The 19,163-nt window shown below is 33.2% G+C and overlaps 1 protein-coding gene across 1 annotated transcript; it reads right to left on the bottom strand.

Moving 5' to 3' along the window:
* Nucleotides 1-945: 945 nt before the first annotated feature.
* Nucleotides 946-11,082, bottom strand: LOC130452444 (protein cortex-like). The gene is made up of 8 exons (XM_056791731.1): nucleotides 10,826-11,082; nucleotides 8,120-8,304; nucleotides 4,420-4,595; nucleotides 4,143-4,360; nucleotides 3,779-4,093; nucleotides 2,224-2,385; nucleotides 1,171-1,315; nucleotides 946-1,113 (listed from the first exon to the last, which is right to left on the bottom strand). Exons 1-8 carry the CDS (start codon nucleotides 10,832-10,834, stop codon nucleotides 1,004-1,006), a joined length of 1,320 nt encoding a protein of 439 aa, XP_056647709.1. The 5' UTR covers nucleotides 10,835-11,082; the 3' UTR covers nucleotides 946-1,003.
* Nucleotides 11,083-19,163: the final 8,081 nt, after the last annotated feature.

Here is a 19,163-nt window from a genome sequence, read left to right as displayed (position 1 = left end):
TTTACCAATCGGGTATTCAAAATTTTTTGTCAATAATAAGATCATGTTTATGTTTAGTTGATATCCTTTCCTTTAAATCCACAATGGCAAATGTTAAAAATATGAGTCACTCTTGTATTATTTGACTATACTGTTTCTTTATGACACTTCAAATTCAATATTTCGATTTTAAATCTGATCGTAGGTCAATAAATATTTGTATTTTGTCATCGCATTGTTTCCATTATCCAAATATTGCATATCAAGTAAATCCAGTCACGACTTTAAACGTAATTTTAATTGAGGCAGCAAATTCACAATTTTGATTCAAATGTGCAGTGTGAGTGGAGAATCCTATCTCACGAGGACGAATTGTATAAACAGATTATCGACTGCAGCTGTTTATACATGGCTTCTTAATACTTTATGCTAATAATTACGAAATAAGGAAGATTTGAAGTGGTTAATGTTATCTGTATAAAAAAATTATTACATGTAAGATTTCAATTTTGATTTAAATACAAATGTAACGTATCTTTTCTTTTCATTGTAAAAAAATTGAATAATAATGATACTTTTAACTTTAGTATTTTTTGAAAAATAAAAAAAACACAATATAATTCTTTTCAGAAGAATTTAGTGCTGGTATAACACTTCGTTTAGCCGTTACATATTCATAAAAATAAAAATTCGAGTACGTCGTTACTTTGAATTAGGTAAATTAAAATTGCTAATGCCGTTTACTGAATTCTTTTTCACAATTGCCGTTAGTATCGTAATAATGAAAGTCTGGAATATAGACCGGTGTTTAAATGAATAATTACGAAAATGGAACAAAATGTGTAACAGTGATTACTATACCACTACCACTAGTAGAAATTCTTTCCCATCTCTATAATAGAAAAATTCACGTAGAATATTCAGCTGAAAATAGGAGAAAATCTTGTGGGTGGAAAAAAATCAAAATTTGGATAATAGTGTAATTATTAGTTTAAAACACATGACATATGAAAATATTTTAACCTTAAATTGCTGGAAAACTTTGTTTCTCTTTTTTCAGAAATTTCTTTTCCTCTTTTGTTGTTCTACCAAAAAAATTCCATATGCAGAAACTTTCTTCAGTACTAGCAGTACCTGTAAAATTTTTAGTTTATTAAAATTTGTACTTTATAATTATTTGATGAGACTCACCCAATTTGGTTCCAGTATGATCCCATAATAAGTAAGGTATCCTAAACTCGTTACACCTAACTTCATCAACAACTTGGTCAAGATTTTTCATCACTTTCAAATAACTCATTTCTCTATCGTCATTTTCACAAAATGTAACACTTAACTGAAAAAAAAAACGCATTTCATCAGTTTTTGAAGGCCAAAAGGATGGATTATGTGATGAAACTTATACTATATAGCTTATATATTCCGGGACATGATGAAAAATATTAGCAAGTGAAAATAATTCTGTGAGATAAAAAAAATTCTCATACAACGGCCGCTCGTTTCTGAGTTATTTCTTTGAACTTGGAAGAGCGTTTAAAGATTCTGCTTTGTAGCGTCACAATGGAAGTGTTTATTCAATGTTCAAAAAATGATTCCATTGTATTTAGTTCAGGGGAACGTAGAAAAATGGTTTTTTTAGATCATGTATTGAGTGGTTAGGGGCTCCATAGTGAACCACAGGTCTCTGCGAATATTTAGAGGAATATGGTGGCAAATCATTGTGGAGAAATTATAAGTATCGCAGACCAATCAGTTTATTATCAAAAAACTATGGATCTACTCAATTATTACCTATTATTATGATAATTTTCTACAGAATGTCTCTCTATGACGAACGGTTTCGAGTATCGAGTTAAACAAAATCGATTGAAAAGTTCATTTTTGCTATCTAAGATTGTCCCTTTAAGAGTTACGGATTGTTAACAATTGAACATGAGTCACCCCTGGCCTCCAGATAATAGTGTGGAATTATTTATTCCGTCAAACATAAAGAATAGACATACGTAATCATCCATCAAAAAATCATAATGTTCCAATGTATAATTTAGAAAATATACAGAAATATAAGTTCTGATTTTGCAGCTTTGAAGGCTTACAACTCACCAAGCACTAGAAAACCCTGTATATTTACTTATTAATTAAATATATGTCATAATTTATGAATTCACCTTCGTAGCTTATCAAAACTTATCAATTTGTACAAGAATATAAATTTTCAATTGTGAAAAAGTGAATAAATCTCACCAGAAGTTCTGCTGACAATGGATTGAAAGCTAAACAGTCGATATAACTATTTTCAAATTTGATTGAACGTAGCATATTCATATTTTGAACATTCCATAAATAAAAACGATCAACGTCGCCCACCACCAGCAGTGAGTCTTTCCAGGGATGCCAAGCAATGGCCTAAAAATGAGATAATTCAATAATTCAAAAAATAAAGCTAAGAAGGTTTGTTTGGAAAATACGTATAAAAGTTGAATAATGACTTTATTAGGGTATTATAATATGGTCTCCTTCATAGTACTCTTCCTGAGATAAAATGCACTTGCCAACGTCCTTTCAATTGTTGGTAACATTGCACAAAGTCTTCAGTTGTGATGATGTTCAGTTGTTGTGTCTATTCAGCCTTGATATGTTCCACATCTCCCAAGTACTAAATCGGGTGATTAAGGTAAGTGGTCTGTCATAGTGATTGAGCTTCGAGCCAATAACTCACGCACAACGACCGTCGTGGATGGCATTGTCGAGATAAAGAATCCACCCGCCCCCTTGTGCAAAATCCGCTCGAACTCAGGCCATATGAGCTCTGACTCGTCTCAAAACTTTAACTTAAAAATTTCTGTTTACTCTCTGACCGGAAGGGACAAATTCCTTGTGAACAATTCCCCTAGAAGCGAAGAAACAATCAACATTGTTTTCACATTGGACCTTGACTTCAGCTATTTCTTCTCAGTTTTTCTGCAAGATTGCTTTCTTCACTTGGAGATTTGAGTTCCACATCGAATTTGTTAAACCAAGATTCGTCTCCTCCCCTCTTTCTTCTGATTTCAACCAATATTCACAGCACTCAACCCTCTTTGCTCTTTGGATTCAAGGTATGATTTCCATTTCAAGTTTTTATGTGAGAATTTTGTGTGAACAATTCCCCCAGAAGCAAAGAAAACAATCAACATTGTCTTCACATTGGACTATTTTTTCTCGGTTCTTCTGCAAACTTGCTTATTCACTTGTAGATTTGAGCTCCATATCAAATTTATGAAACCAGGATTCGTCTCCAGTGATAACTCGGTTGAGAAAGTCCCCTCTTTCCTCTGATTCCAACCAATCCCCAAAGCACTCAACCTGAAATTCTCATCAGAACTGTCGATGGACGTCCTGGGCGAGTCTCCTTCCACTTCTTCTCAGACTTCCCGAAATTTTTAAATCACTTGTTTACGGTTGGTTCTTTCAGACAATTGATTCCATAAACTTGTTTGAAACACGCAGAAATCTCATGGCCATTCTGGTCTAGCCTTGCAAGAAACTTGATGTTGATGCGCTGTTTCTCAATCAGAGAGAGCTCCATGTCGACGGTCGGTTAAAAAAAGGTAACTCCTAGCAAGCAGCCGTTAACTCCTACGTTGAACGTTGATGGGATTGGCTACAGCAACAGCGTAGCCAAGCGGCGCAACCTGTAAAATGAAGTTATTATTCAGCTTTAATACGTTTTTCTGGACAAACCATCTCGTAGAAGCTTCGAAGACATTAAAATTGGTATATTCTGTGAAGAAATATATTGGATTTTGCACCTTCTCACCTTCGTGGGTAATATACACTTGATATTTAACTTCTGTTCAATCTCGTGATATGTCCAAATGACCAAGTTATTGTCGATTCCTGTCGTAGCTATGTATTTTTCCTTACAGGACAATATGAGTTTGGTGATATCTCCCACATGTGCCCTATAACGGAATCTGGAGTAATTTAAATTATGTAACCAACGCGTCAAAGTTCCTTTAGAACATCCGGTTAGTATATAGTTAGATTTCGTCCATTCAGCAGAGATTATCGAACACATTTTTTTTATGCCCATCGGGGTTAGTCTGCAAGGACAAGTACCAAGGTGTGTGGTCTATAAAAAAATAAATTAATAATATAAAAACCATTTGTTTTTCCCTTACTTTATTCAGCTGCATATTGTAAACTGCTAAGCTTCCTCCAACCAATGCTGTCGATAATTTACTCCCATCCGCATTCCATTTGATACAATTTTCAACTATATTTCCACTAATATCTGTTAATTGGATTCTGATATTTTTTTCGGGATGCCATAAATGGATTTTATAGTCGTATATGGTACCAATATATCCGCTTTTACCCCAATCCACTACATTTCTACCTAAAATTAAAAGTCAAATTCATATTTTATCATAATTTATTTAAATCTTTGTTACTCACAATAATGCATATCCAAATCGGGTAAATCTAGCAGCATTGATGGAGATCCGGGAAGCAGAGGTTTGTTGCGAGGTTTCACCGGCCAATGGGATATTTCCTTTCCCGTTGGTTTTTTCTTATGAAAATTGGAGAGTTCAAAAATATTGTATTTCTCAAAAAACATCGCTTCCTTCAAACTGGAAAAAATAATAATACTCGAAACAAGCTCCTTGACAACTGGTAACCATAATTTGGATTAAGATGCTACAAAATTGGGTTGAATTTCTTTCCCTTTCGCGAGAATTTCGTCATGTATGAATAGTAATCAATTGCGTACTAAATATTGGATATAATAGGAGTTCAATATCACTAAGTTCTCCGATATTATTCCATATAACTTTCACAGTATGTCTTGTTGTAAGAGAACTTGCTTTCGCTTAACTAAAGGTGAACATATCTCCAATATCTCCATATCTCATAAATTCGCATCAGATGTCTTCTAAATACGTTGACATTGATAGCTCAACCATTTTAATTAATCATTTTAAAGAATACTAAACGTGAGACGTACATCAAGACTTTGCGCACGAATCGACCTATCTAATCGACGTTCGCTTGAATTTCTACAAGGTCCAAAGGAGTTTGTATTAAGCTGGTTTTCTACTGATTACCTTGTAACCTCAATATCTCTTGTAGGTAGATGACCTGAGCGCGAACGATGTTCAAGGGTCAAATCTCCACTATCAAAACGATTAAACCGACGCTGTGTCTGCGTCTTTCCCTTCAATTTCATGTTTCTTTACGCCACGGCTAACGTATGTAATATAAGTTTTCGTTCATTTAATTGTATTAAAAGTAATGAAAATAGTTCTCAAATTCTTTCATATTTGTAAGACAAATATCAAATTAACATAACTTGAAAACAGGAATTGGTCTGTTCCTCTCTCTAACTAGCTGTCAGAATTTTAATAGATTTTGTTATAGAATAAGACATCAGTTTACGAAGATGTATTGGTATAGTTAGCCTAGACCAGTTCCATGCATTAACAAAATATTGCGTTACCATAGCAACGAACAATAACTTATTAGAAGTGTCAGTGTAAAGTTTGACGACGTTAAAAAAGTAAATCAGAGTTACGCAATAAATTAACAGAAAAAATATGTCCACCGGAATTGTGAAAATCGAAAAATTGGAGTATAGAGCCATCATCAAGTACCTGTATTTAAAAGGATTAAGAGGTAAGCCGATTTACGAAGATATGGACAGATTTGACTAGATAGGAGAGTCTATGATTGGGTTTGAAGATTGTGCAAATACCGTGGGGTTTGAAGAATCTGCAAATTTTGTCTGTTACACCTTTGATGTAAAAAAGGTATACTCTTAGTTGATCTTTCAAACCAGTGGAGGAGGATCGAGGAGTGGGAGATGAAAATTTGTGGATGCTCCTAGAAATTTTGATATTTGTTGTAACCATTCTGAATCAATGTTTGCTTAAAAATATTGATTCCAGATGATCGACTGGATTCGTCAATCATCGAAATGGATCGTGATACGAGTGTATCAATGACAAAGTTGAGTTGGGCCGAATGATGATGGGATTGAGCATTGGAAACGATTGGTATGAGTTTGCGATAGACGGAGTGAGAGAAACCGTGAGGAAAAACATTCCTGATTATGACGTCAAGGAATGGCAGAGATGACTTCTCCTCCACCTCTATCGTAAACTGTATACAAGGATGTGCGCCATTCAGATGGAGCAGGAGTATCTCTTCCATGGAGCCGAATGACAAAGGTGTTATCAACATATCGTAGCCAACAACTTGGTCGGAGAGGGCACGAGGATAATGCTTTATTTTCAAAATGGTCCATGAAAATGTTGGCAATGACGGGATCCCATGGGGGTACCTTGAGTTGCCGGTAGAAATTTCCTTAGAATATGAAGTAGGTGTTGGACAAACAATGTTGGATGGGCGAAAGATAATATTGGGCTATGTGGTGACTAATGTTCAAGATAGACAAAGTTTCATCGATAAGGATGTTGGTAAATAAAGAGATAATATCAAAACTGACAAGAATATCTGTGTGACAAATATCAAAACTTGTGAGAACGTCGTTAAATTGACGAGAGTCTTTGACGTAGGATTGGGATTGTTCAGCAATTGGCTAAATAAGGCTGAAAAAAGGGGTGATTTGTTGCGTGGAGCAGACAGTTTGAGACTACAAAATCGGATCACTCCTAACCAATGAACGAATAACCACCCTATCCCCAACCTAGTTCTTTTGTTCAATTTTATTCTAAATAATTAAATTGAAGGCAACGAATTTTTTATTAAGGATTCTACAGCTTCCTTTGCCGCATTCCGCTACACTTTTCTATCCATCCACTCGTTTTCCTGGATAGTTAAGTCTCTCACGTTCTGATCAATCCTTTCCTTCCAGGTTCTTGAGGATCTCCCCCGTCTTCTACTATACTGCGGTTAATACATCATCTTCGGCCACCTGTTCTGTGATGAATCTCATCTCATGGCCGTACCAGAGCAGTTGTTCAGTCTTTATCATCTTTAAAGTCGTATACACTAGACCTGCTCTTCGTCGTATATCTCTCTATTGTCATGTTTGTGTTTTGGTTAATTTTTTCTGACCAAAGTAAAGAATTCATATTTTGGCTCACCGATTTAGGGTTTCCCATACGACCATCAAGAACTAAAGAGAAAGGGTTAAACATAGGGAAATAAAAAAATGTCCAAAATATACTGAAGATCAGTAAGTAGCGTTGAATTCCGATGTGCTGACGTACACGTTACTTTACAGCGAACAGAGCTGTGATCATTTGATAACAAAAAATATTTCACCTTACCATATTCAGAAATTAAAGTATATGATGGATTTTACACAGATGACATAGAAAATTGTTCCAATAACGTGAAATATAAATCCAAAAAAAAGATAAAGTTTTGGTCTGGAGTGTCATATCAGAGGCACGCATTTCACGTCCTTATGTCGGACATGTGAAGGATGAAGATGGACATATTTATACAGGGAGTTGTTTTCCAAAATTAGTTGATTATATTAATACACATTAGCGCAATGACTCAATATTTTGACCAGATCTCCGATCTAGCCTCTAGCAATTACGCCAGAATAACCAAAGATAATAAGGATATGCCCCAAACATACCTTAGGCTCGCCCTATTGGTGAGTTTTGGGCGATATTGTGTAGAAAAGTGTATGATAATATGATAAGAGTTGGGAAGACTAAAATGGGCAACAGCTACGACTTCAAATTTAGGATATTTCAAAAAATTCTCAAAATTGTCCAGCCTATGATGCTACGCGTTAAGCACAAATTAAGCGCAATTGAAGGAAATAGCCCTTTAAGTATAATTTAAATTGTGTTTCTTGTAATAATGTGTTAAGAACAAAGAGCTTAATAAATAAATTGTTAACATTATTTCCTTGTTTCAAAAATTTCGCTACAAAGTTTTCCGAAAACATTACATACATTACTTCAAATTTCTATTTATTTTATAGCACTTTATAATATTTATAATAAAAACGTACTACATCGTCAATAAACAGAAAAAGAACGAATATTTAAGAAATAGTGAAGCAATTGTACTCTCCATATAATTAAAGTCTTAACAAGCTTCACTTTCTATGTATTTTTTCCATAAAATATATTTATGATCAAAATTAATGACAAATAAAAGGATTACTCACAATTTTCTATAATTTTCTCTGCAATATCTCTGTTTGGCTGTATTTACAAACGTATCATCCTCAATAAAGTCATATTTGTTACATACTGTTGCTGAATCACTCGTGTTAATTAAATCAAACGTTGCTTCGAGTCTTATATTAGGTCGTCTTGGGATGAATCTATCAAATGAAAATTGTCTGCTACCCTAGTTTTATTGAGAAAAAAAATATTATTTTCTTTTATTAGAATTAATGTGTCTCGACAACTAAGACAATTGAGACATGGTACAGTTATAATACAATAGGGGTCTTGCATACTTTTTTATACCGTAACTACATTCTTAATCGTACACTATTTTTAAATTTTTTTAAACGGTGTATAAGTTCATAAAAACCAAAAATTTAAAGAATTGTAAAACGCATTTGTTGTCACATGACTGAGTATGAAGTTGTGTGACGTAGAAAGTAAGTAAACAGACTTGATTGAATACAGTTTAAACAGATTTGTTGGGTTTTAAAGAAATACACAGCAAGGCTGTGGGTATTCAATTTTGTAGAATACAAGATGATGTATAGTTGAAGCATTGTACCAGAATGTACAAACGCTAGTATAAAAACACCAAATAAAGTTTTCGTGCAAGTATCTCGAGAGGAAAAGCGACGAAAACAATGGTTTCAAGGTATACGAAGGGACTCCAACCGAATTCGATTACCAAAAAAACCGGAAAAGGGCATTTCGGGAAACACCTCATCCGTTGGCATTGAAACAACAAAAAACCTTCAAACGTACCATCTTTATGACTACATTTTAATAAAGTTCAAGCAAACAAATGTGACAATGACGTTACTATAAGAAAGTCTAATTATAAGTACTTACGTATCTGCTTTTAATCTATGTATTTCAGCCAAATAAAGTAAATAATTGATTATTAGCAAAGAACGTAGCAACCATGAATGCATCTACCTTAGGTAGATTGTCCGATCTTGCTTCGATAAATCCTATTTCGGCCATCATTTCAATTAGAATAGTCTTTGAAACCCTTACAAAAACACCAATCGCAATAAACAAACAATTACCTCCACTCACAACAACAGCATGACGTTTGAAAGGCGATACACGGCGACCACGTTTCAGTATTTACTTACTTTCTACGTCATAGCCGCAGTAACCAATAGAAACATGTTTTCTGTCACGTGTTGTCATTCAAATTATCATCAATAATATTTTAAATTATAATATAATACAATTCGACCTAAATTCATAAATAAGAAGTTATATATATAAATTTTTAAATATATTAAATACTCGAATTACTGACCAACTGTAAGGACCTCTATTATTAACTTTAACAATAACATTAACTAACATACATTAAGAATTTATAATTCATTACATAGATAAATGTCTTTTAAATAATAGATAAGGAGTGATTACTGTTCCGCATTATTTAAATTTTCTTGGAGGTAATTTTCTATCTGGTGGTAACGGTGTTCATTGGAATATTCCGACCAACTTTATAGTGGTTAACTGCCAGTGGTATTTTACAGTGCAGATATTTGGGAATATCAGAAGTGGCCATCAGATATAGTTAGTCTGCGTGGGAGGTAGGTTTTTGCAGTCGTTGGACCGTTGAATTTTATGTAGCTTATTACTACAACTAGCCCAATGATTTGCCCATCGGTCGCGTATCGAACGTCTTAAGCTAGTTATGAGATCATTGTGAATTTATATCGAGTCACTATGGAGGTTAACCGTCGAAGCTTCTTTAGCAGCATGTTCATTCCCATATATTCCAGTTCAAGACGGTATCCAGATTAAACTAATGGTAAAACCAGAGCTTCCAAGACGGTCATGAATATTCTGAATAATAGGATGTATTAGACATATTTCATGTTCATATAACTGATTATTTGTCGTCAGGGGATAGAGAATTCAAAGCTTGGAAGATTGCATTTAATTCTCCTTTGTAGACGATAGCGAAAGATGGTAGTTGATGTCGTTTGATTATTTGATGTGATCTGGCTTCGACAGAACCTACGTCTACCTCAGATTTAGATACAACAGAATTTTATTATAGGAAATAGAATTGATAATATCTATAAATCGTTATTTCAGTATATCATCCTGTGTTTCATGCTTAAGGAATATGTTTAGAGATGTATTAAATTTTGTTTGTTGCTTGTTCCAAGAAGGATGATTGCTGGAAGTGATTGGAGTTTAGAGCCAGACTGGATAATCAGTTTGTGCTGAAACTTTCGCATAGTATGACATGAAAAGTTGGTTCAGCCATAGGGGTGGTTCATTGAATTCACGATAGATGGTTCCAGAAAGACTGAATTTGAAAGCTCGATGGCAAATTTTTAGAACTGTATCGTGAACGGAATTGAAAGTTTTCAAATCATATTTGCCTGTTGTAAATGTAAATAAAGCTTTCATAATCTAATTTGTAACGAAGGAGAGATTAGTACACCGGTAGCAGGGAAAAATATTAATTTCATACGTTGAATAATGAAAATAATGCAGTTTCCAAATTTGTTGAGACCTGTACTGTAACAAATGTTTAGCTGACGAATAAACAAGTTTTTTTATTGTTTTCAACCATGTGTAAATATTCGCTAAAATTTTAGAAAAAAATCGTTTTAAAAATTGGTTAATCTGATCATTATTTAATCAACTTCATTTCAAATGATAATAAATTATTCACATTGGTTTTTATATTTACTTACGAGAGCCATTGTTTAAATTATTTCTAGTACTTTTAACTAACACAAACAACTAAAAATTATTAATGACTATTCAAACTGTTTTGTTGAATGTTCATAAAAAAGATAATACACTGCTCGACAAAAATAATCGAAAAAACTTATAGAATATTAAATAAAGTAGTTGAGAATCTCGTTTATAGCTGTATAAAAAAAATAATTCGTACTCAGTTTCTAGACAAAAAATATTATCTAACCAGAGCTTTACATCCGAATCTACTGAAAAATTTATTGGTTGTTTCACGTTCTATCCAGACCCCCATGTTTAAAAATTTCGGCAGATGTCTTGTATCCCACAGAGTGAAATTTTGATGATGAAAGAGGAAATAGCAACGTATGTATAACAAGATCGTACGTACAACAAGATTGCTTCCGGTTTTTATGCTCGGTATGAAATTTTATAAGTCGCACTTTTGGGAAATTATTATTGCAAACTGGTTTTTCTATAATGGAACATAGATTTTTATAGTTGAAAATTTTAGTTGACATAAATTCAGAAAAAAGTTTTGAAGGATTTTCGTTGTTTTAACATATCGAAATAATATTAATCAAATATTCTGGAAAAGAGTGTACGAGGGTTGCCACATAAGTTTAAGTTTTGAGTAATGGCAACACCGATGATGATGTTACCATCATAAAGTTTGACGTGTTCACATACGAGTGTTATTTGATTTGTTAACAGATACTTGAAACATTCATCTTGGTGAAAAAATAGAAATTTATCATAAACATTTTTGATGACTTTCAACGTGGATTAATCAACAGCAGTGTGCCGAATAAGTCGCTTCTACTTTTGGTGATGTGGCACGATCTCGAGCCATCGTGTTTCGCTGGTTTTCCGAATTCAATCGTGATCGGACTTCGCTACCGGATGAATTTCATGAAGGTCATTCAAATTAGGCTGTTGTGCCAGAAATCATCGACGCTGTATGTAAACTAACAGTCATGTGATATTTTGTGAGATGGGGAATTAGTTCCACTCGCATAGATTCAATATTGATAAACATTTGGCAGTCAAAGATGTGATTGACAATAGCTTAAAAAAACGTATTGTCGATTGGTGCAAAGAAATGTTGAAAAAATTCAGCCACGGAGTTACAAAAGACGTCTTAAAGATCGTGACGGGCGACGAATCATGGATCTATGCATATGAATCCCAAACTAAACAAGAATCGACTGTATAGGTCTTTCAAGACGAGCCAAATCCAACAAAAGTTGTTCGTGCACGAAGAAAATTATCGACTATTCTTTCAAAGCAACTGGACATATTCCACCGTTCCGTTGGAACAACGTTGAATGGTTAATTCTAAATGCTACATTAGTTTCGGTTTGCTAGAAGTGTTTAAAAAAGAAAAAGAAACCAATGATTTTTTTTATTCCCGAAGATCCCAAATAAATTGCGAAGTCAACGTTTTTCTTTTCAACGAAGAAGCGGTTGATGCATTCAAATCACATGGTTTGGAGGTACCTCAATCTGAATGGAGAAAATGCTTCTACATTTTGAAAAACAATAAGGTCATATCCAATTATAAATATTTGTTTTTATTTGTCTATCTCAAAACTAAAGTAGCAAAATTAATATACGAAAATGTAAATTTCTAACTTATTAAGACCAGTCTCAATGAAGAATACAATCGTTTTACTTTCTTTTGATTATTAATTTTTTGTTTATTGACGACGTAAGTTACATGAAGAAAAATAAAGGATATTCTAACCATTAATACACGAAAAGATCATATTTTGTAAACATGTGTCAGCATTTATTTTAATATAAAAATAAGATTGTGATAAACACTTTTCAATGAATCTTGTTAATTCAATCGCTTGAAATTAATAGAGTTCATACATTTATATCATTGTCATATTGTAATTTGTGTTTTTGTGTTTATAAAATTATCAATAATAAATTTTCGAAAGTTAAATTTATAGTTGGCGCAGTCGTAGTAGGATTCGTGCGGTCGCGAATTTTACGCATAGTCCATAGTATACAGAAACGCGAATATCCACGTTTTCTTCGAGGGACAGGAACTTCAGATCCCTAAAAATGACGATGGCAAAGTTTATGATACTTCTAACGATTCACAAGAAGATTAAAACCGAGGATGTAGAAATTACACAGATGAATAATTTGTTGTTATCAGTTAATTTAGGACCATGTAACCTTATATATACTAAGCATACCTTTATATATTATATATATTTAAAAGATATTAATAAGCAAATAGAAAATTTAAAACATTACTCTAAGAAATAGTTTAATACAATCCTATTTCATACCATAATTTGGCTGAAAAAATGATGAGCAGAACCAAAATTTTAATTGACATTTTAGATAGAAAATCAGAAAATGCTTATCTACATATTAAATTAAAAATAGATTCAATAAATGCTGTAGGGTAAATATATAAATGGCTTTTTGGAACTCTCGATTCGGATGATGAAGAAAGATACTATAATGCGAAAAATCAACAACAAATAATTCATGAAGTAAATCTACAAATATCATTACATACAAAATTGATTGATCATTATAATAAATCAATAACAACTGTAAACAATTTCATTACATTTCATAGAACAATTTCACAAATTGTCAAAATTTAATTACATTAATTGATAATATTGAAAACGCAATAACATTTCCCAAATTAAATGCAATCCATAATTCAGTAATATCTAGTCAAGACATTTTGGAAATAATAAAATATTTAAATACTATTTATAAAGAGGAAGAAATTCCAAAATTTAATAATATTCTAGCATATTATCTCTTTCTATTATCTCAAAAGTAATCTTTTCCAAATCCAAAATAATCTTTGCTACCCATGTTCCGTTATTAAAATGTCAAACCCCTGAATTTTTCCACTTATATAGCGTTATCCAAAACCAAGAAATATTTATTCATTCTCAATCTTACTTGGTCAAGAATCCGGAAGAAGTAATTTTGATTAAAGAAGAATGTCCGGTCTGGAAGAAAAATATTATAGCAAAAAAAATATTTAAATTGGAAGACAATTGTACTATAGAACTGTTAAATGGCCGCTCTCCTAGAAACTGTTTCGTTAGTGATGTGAATCTTCAGGAAACTATAGTGAAACAGGTGACAAACAGTGAAATTTTAGTGATTCCAAATTTAGAAACTAAAGTGATATCCAAATGTACTTCAGACCGCTATTTAGAAATAAAACATCCATCAATTATTAGAATTACAAAGAATTGTAGTATTCAAATAGAATACAAGATTTTCTCAACTAATACGCAAATTAAAAAAGGAAAATCAATAAACTTACCAAATATAGACTTTGAATTTTTAAATAATCAAATATACAAATCCCCGAGTTAAACTAAAATAGATTTTGAAAAACTTTATGAAATAAATAAAATGCAAGAAGCTTAAAACCGATTCATGAAATAAAAAATCCACAAAGCCATATGTCAATTGGACTATTTTCAATAATAGTGATAATTTGTGTGATTATTTCAGTATTGTGGTTAATTCGAGAATTTAAAGGGAAACTTTCAAGAAATGTGAAGTGAAGTGAAGAAAAGAAGAATATGAGTTTGACCAAATGAGAGGAGGAGCTACAGAACCTCCCTTATTTTTCATTCTTAGTGATAAACGAGTTACATGAAGAAAAATCTAGAATGTTCTAAAAATTAATAGGCAAAAATATCATTTTGTAAACATGTGTCAGCATTTATTTAAATATAAAATTAGCAGCAATGAATCTTGTTAATTTAATCCCTTGAAATCAATTTATTTGTATAATTGTAATATTGTGGTTTTGTTGTTCTTAAAAATAAATTTTCCAATGTCAACATTATTTGAAATGACAGTATAAAACAGTCGTGGTAGCAAGTTAAATATATGAAATACACAGTTGATGACTAATCCAGTAGTAGTATACTTCCTTGGACCTTCAATTAATAAGGTAAAATCTATAAAATTGTTGAATATTGTCACACCAATTAACCGAGACAATTAACCGAGATACAAGCGAAACGTCCTAAAGAATGGTTTAAAACCATAGAATGCAATGGACTATACTTTGAATGTATTTTCTTTTTGTATAATTATTCAATAAACAAAATCAACATAGGAAACCGTCATTATTCATGAGATACCCCCTATATTTAAGACACAAAAAAGGTGAAGTAACGGTAGCCATTTCGTTTTGATCCGTTCCATGTGTTTGTAGGGTATAACGATATGGTAAAGGTCTATCTGATGGAGTGTATAAAATACAGAAGTTATTGAATAACAAATTTTTATCAGAAATTCTTAAAGGAAATTTCTAGAGAATCGGAAATGCCCTTTTAGTTCTACTTCGTCAACCCCAAGGGTGAAGTTCGCCGTTTTCAAACACTAATTAATTCTCTAGAAATGTCAAAGTGGGTACAAATGTTACGAATTATTAAGTTCCTTGAACAATTGACTCCATAATTAACATTTATACTATTGGGCTTTAAACACCCTTTGTTTACTGATTTATTATTTACGACTTTTCTAGTCGAAAAATTTATGGATACAGGTATCATTGTTCTAGAATAATATTTGACTTATTGAGACCCCTCGGGATATTACAAAGTTGATATTTTATTGAAAGGTAGTACGCCCCATTTCACTGATTATATATCAAGTTTAGGGTCCGGCACTAAAATTTCTACGGAATATCAATTTTCTTACTTTAAATGAAAATATATGTTTTCAAAATTAAAGTTCGAGATGCAACTTTGAGCTTTAGTTACAACGCTAATTTTAGATGGCACCTCTTCATTACATTCTCGACATATTTTTATTGCATACTGTGTTTGAACTACCACTACACCAACACTCACGATTACACGCGTTTCGATATCCAAGTTATCGTCTTCAGAGACTGAAAGTAAACTAAAATTTAATGACTTGACTTACATGTTCTATACTAAATTTTCCCACCAATAAACCATCTCCCCCGGGAAGCCCTCAAGCTCCTCGAGTCATTAGACTTTGGTTTACCTTCAGCCTCTGAAGACGATAACTTGGTTATCGAAACGCGTGTAATCGTGAGTGTTGGTGTAGTGGTAGAGTATTCAGTATGAACATCGGCAACGCTTCCAAAAATACCACTTATACTTATATCTACTTATTCCAACAATATCGTTTCTACTTTCATATTTGTTGAATGGAATATTTACAATGAAAACAAATAAGAGATAAGTTTCAATTTGAGGAAAATACGTTATTTCAGCAACTAAAGTATATAGTTACATATATTTCTCATTATATTGATGATAACTGAAGAGGCATGGAGAAACGACCTGATTATACCTGAAATTTCCAATTCCCTGGAGGTAACGATTGTGTGGTCGAGCTACGAACATCTTCGGGGACATATTGATTTATAATAAGTAGACTGCTTCTGGACATCGTCTAGGGAATTATAAATAATGAGGCATATGGTCAATTTCAACATTTCTAGATTTAGTGGAGTATAAGATATTTCCATTTGGTCGAGCTTGAATCTTGATACGAAAATTGATAAAGCTGCATCTTTAAATATAGAAATTTTTTATTTATCTATTTCTTGAATACGTGATGAAAATCAATGACTTTTTTATAGGTATAGGATTTGATTTTGAAAAAGACCACATGAAATTTGAAAAAATTGATGAAATCTTTATTGGAATCGATAGAACGATCAGTATAGTTTAATGTTTGAAGATGATTTCATGCAAATATTAGCCGCGGCTCCGCTTTAGATAGCCCATGCGCAAGGTTCAACTTTGGCACACTCTTTCCAACATATCGGCCGGTATTTCACGAATAAATGCTTCAATATTGGCTTCCACCGCGTCAATCGTTGCTGGTTTATTCCTGTAGACATTATTCTTAACATGGCCCTACAATAAATAGTCCAAAGGCGTTAAATCACACGGCCAATTGACTGGATCCAAGCGTGGGATGAACTGTTCTTGTTGAAACCATATGTCAGGCATGTCCAATTTTGGGCAAAAAAAATCGTCAATCATCACGCGGTAGCGCTCGCCATTCACAGAAACGTTTCATCCATCATCGTTTTTGAAGAAGTACGGCCCGATGATGCCACTGGCCCATAATCCATTGGTAATCCATTGGAGCATTGGTTGCTCCTGCTCCAGATGCGACAATTTTGCTTGTTGGTATATTCATTCAACCAGAAATGAGCTTCGTCACTGAGCACAATTTTCCGATAAAAAAATGGATCTTCCTCCAACTTTGCCAGCGCCCATTCACCAAATGTTAGACGTTGTGGGTGATCATGTGGCTTCAATTCTTACACCAGCCGTATCTTATAAGGTTTCACACCCAAATCCTTCCGTAAAATTTTCCACGTAGTGGAGTAACAGAGGCGAATCGACATTTCACGGTCATCAGTAACAGTGGCGGATATAGCCGCAATATTTTCTTCGGTCCTCACTGTACGTTTGCGTGTTAGTTAGCTTAATGTTCAATAGTTCTGGAACTGGGTTCGAAATTTAGTCACAAGCTTCTGAATAGTTCCTTCAGAAGGCCGACCAAACTGCTCATACATTGGAAGAAGAGCGCGATGCACTTTCTTAACCGAGCATGAATTTTGATAGTCAAATTAAATTATTTTCAAGTGTCGTTCATTCGTAAGTCGATTCATTATTAAATTATAGACAAAACTGAACAAATTTGACAATGACACAAGACACGATTCACGCGTGATCTGTCAAAAACAGATACCATCAAAAAAATCACTCTTTATAATAAGAAATAAAACTTTAATAAATGAGGTAATATATCTTCTTCCAGCAATTTGAAGGTACGAGATAAAGTTGCTCAGGAAGATGGATTAGAGTTGTTATTTTGTAATTAACATTCACACCAACAAGAATTAATGCGCTTCATTACATACGTCTACGTCTAGAACTAAATTAAATCATGCTGAATGGTTGAAACATAATTTTAGTCGATAATTTTTCTTATTTTAATATCTCGCACGATAATAAACGCAACCCATGAAAAAGCGATAAATATCCCAACGCCACAAGCAGAAAGTGTGTCGAAAGGATTCAAGGGAGTCCCGTTGTAGAGGTTATCCCAAAGGACCCCTCTTCCGTAGAACCGAGTGAAAGCGGTAAAACTCTATATTGAATCGTTTCAGAGCTCGTTACGGCGAAGTGATACAGAAAGGTATACAGACAAATTTTATTTAGATCTATCATTACGTATCGTATTACTTACAAACTCAAAGTCGGTTGCGAGGTAGAAAATATAATTTTCCAATTACATCGAGAAATAATTATTCATTAATTTATAGAATAAATTACTTAATACCCTCTCTAATTGAGGTTTCGAATGAGATTTACAGCTTACGAGGATAATTTTTTTATATTTATAATTTTATTATCGCTCAAAAATTAGTCTCATTTTGAGCCAATACGACGCTATCCAGCTGTCAGTACTTGAGGTAATTACTTTTCAATATTTCACGGGCCTCATGGCGCGATCCCCGAAGCAAATTTTTTAGTTTCGATGTTGACATGTCACGGCTCTATGTAGGAATGAAAAAACAATAAATTGTTTCGGGTAAATGCCTTAGAATGATCAAGTATTATTTTGTTGACCTCTGGAAGATTCATAGGAATCATAGTATGATGGTGAATAAAAACGATAAGTATCACCGTGATTTTCAACCGACTTGACGTAGTTCTTCCGGTTTTGGCTCATTTTTGGTTCAAATATTTATTTCATTATACCTATCTCAGTATTTTTACTCAATCAGGAGTGGTTTTGGCGAGTGACGGACCAGGATGTTTAGCATCATCCGTGTTAATATTACCACCTTTAGCAGAAGATACCCAATCACATTTCACTCTATATTCCATTATAATATTGACATATCTCTACCTCGGCTTCTTCAATTGATTTTTTTGAAAACAAAAAACACCAATGAAATCTAGTTTCTTCATTAGAATTAAAACTGACAGGCGATCTTTGATACCTGATTCAAGTCATTTGTGTCACTTGTGTGTGTGACATTTGTTTTTAGTTATACTAAATATATAATGTTATGGGTTATTTTATTGATTATTATCTAGAATGATAGATGCAAAAGTAAATAAATTCATGTAATATCGTCTAAGGTGAAAAATAATCAGAGATTCCTAGGAAAACAAACTCTGTCTTTATGTAAGAACTGTTTTCTCTATATATAAAATCGATCTAAATACCCCACCACCGGGAAAATCCTATCGCCCCCACTATCGCGCACATCCCCTCCCTTTTTTCTTAGTTTCGCGTCCGCTTACGCCC

The sequence above is a fragment of the Diorhabda sublineata genome, chromosome 1 (genome assembly GCF_026230105.1).
Source record: "Diorhabda sublineata isolate icDioSubl1.1 chromosome 1, icDioSubl1.1, whole genome shotgun sequence".
Classification (NCBI taxonomy): Eukaryota; Metazoa; Arthropoda; class Insecta; order Coleoptera; family Chrysomelidae; genus Diorhabda; species Diorhabda sublineata.
This window is presented reverse-complemented; position numbering and strand designations above follow the sequence as displayed.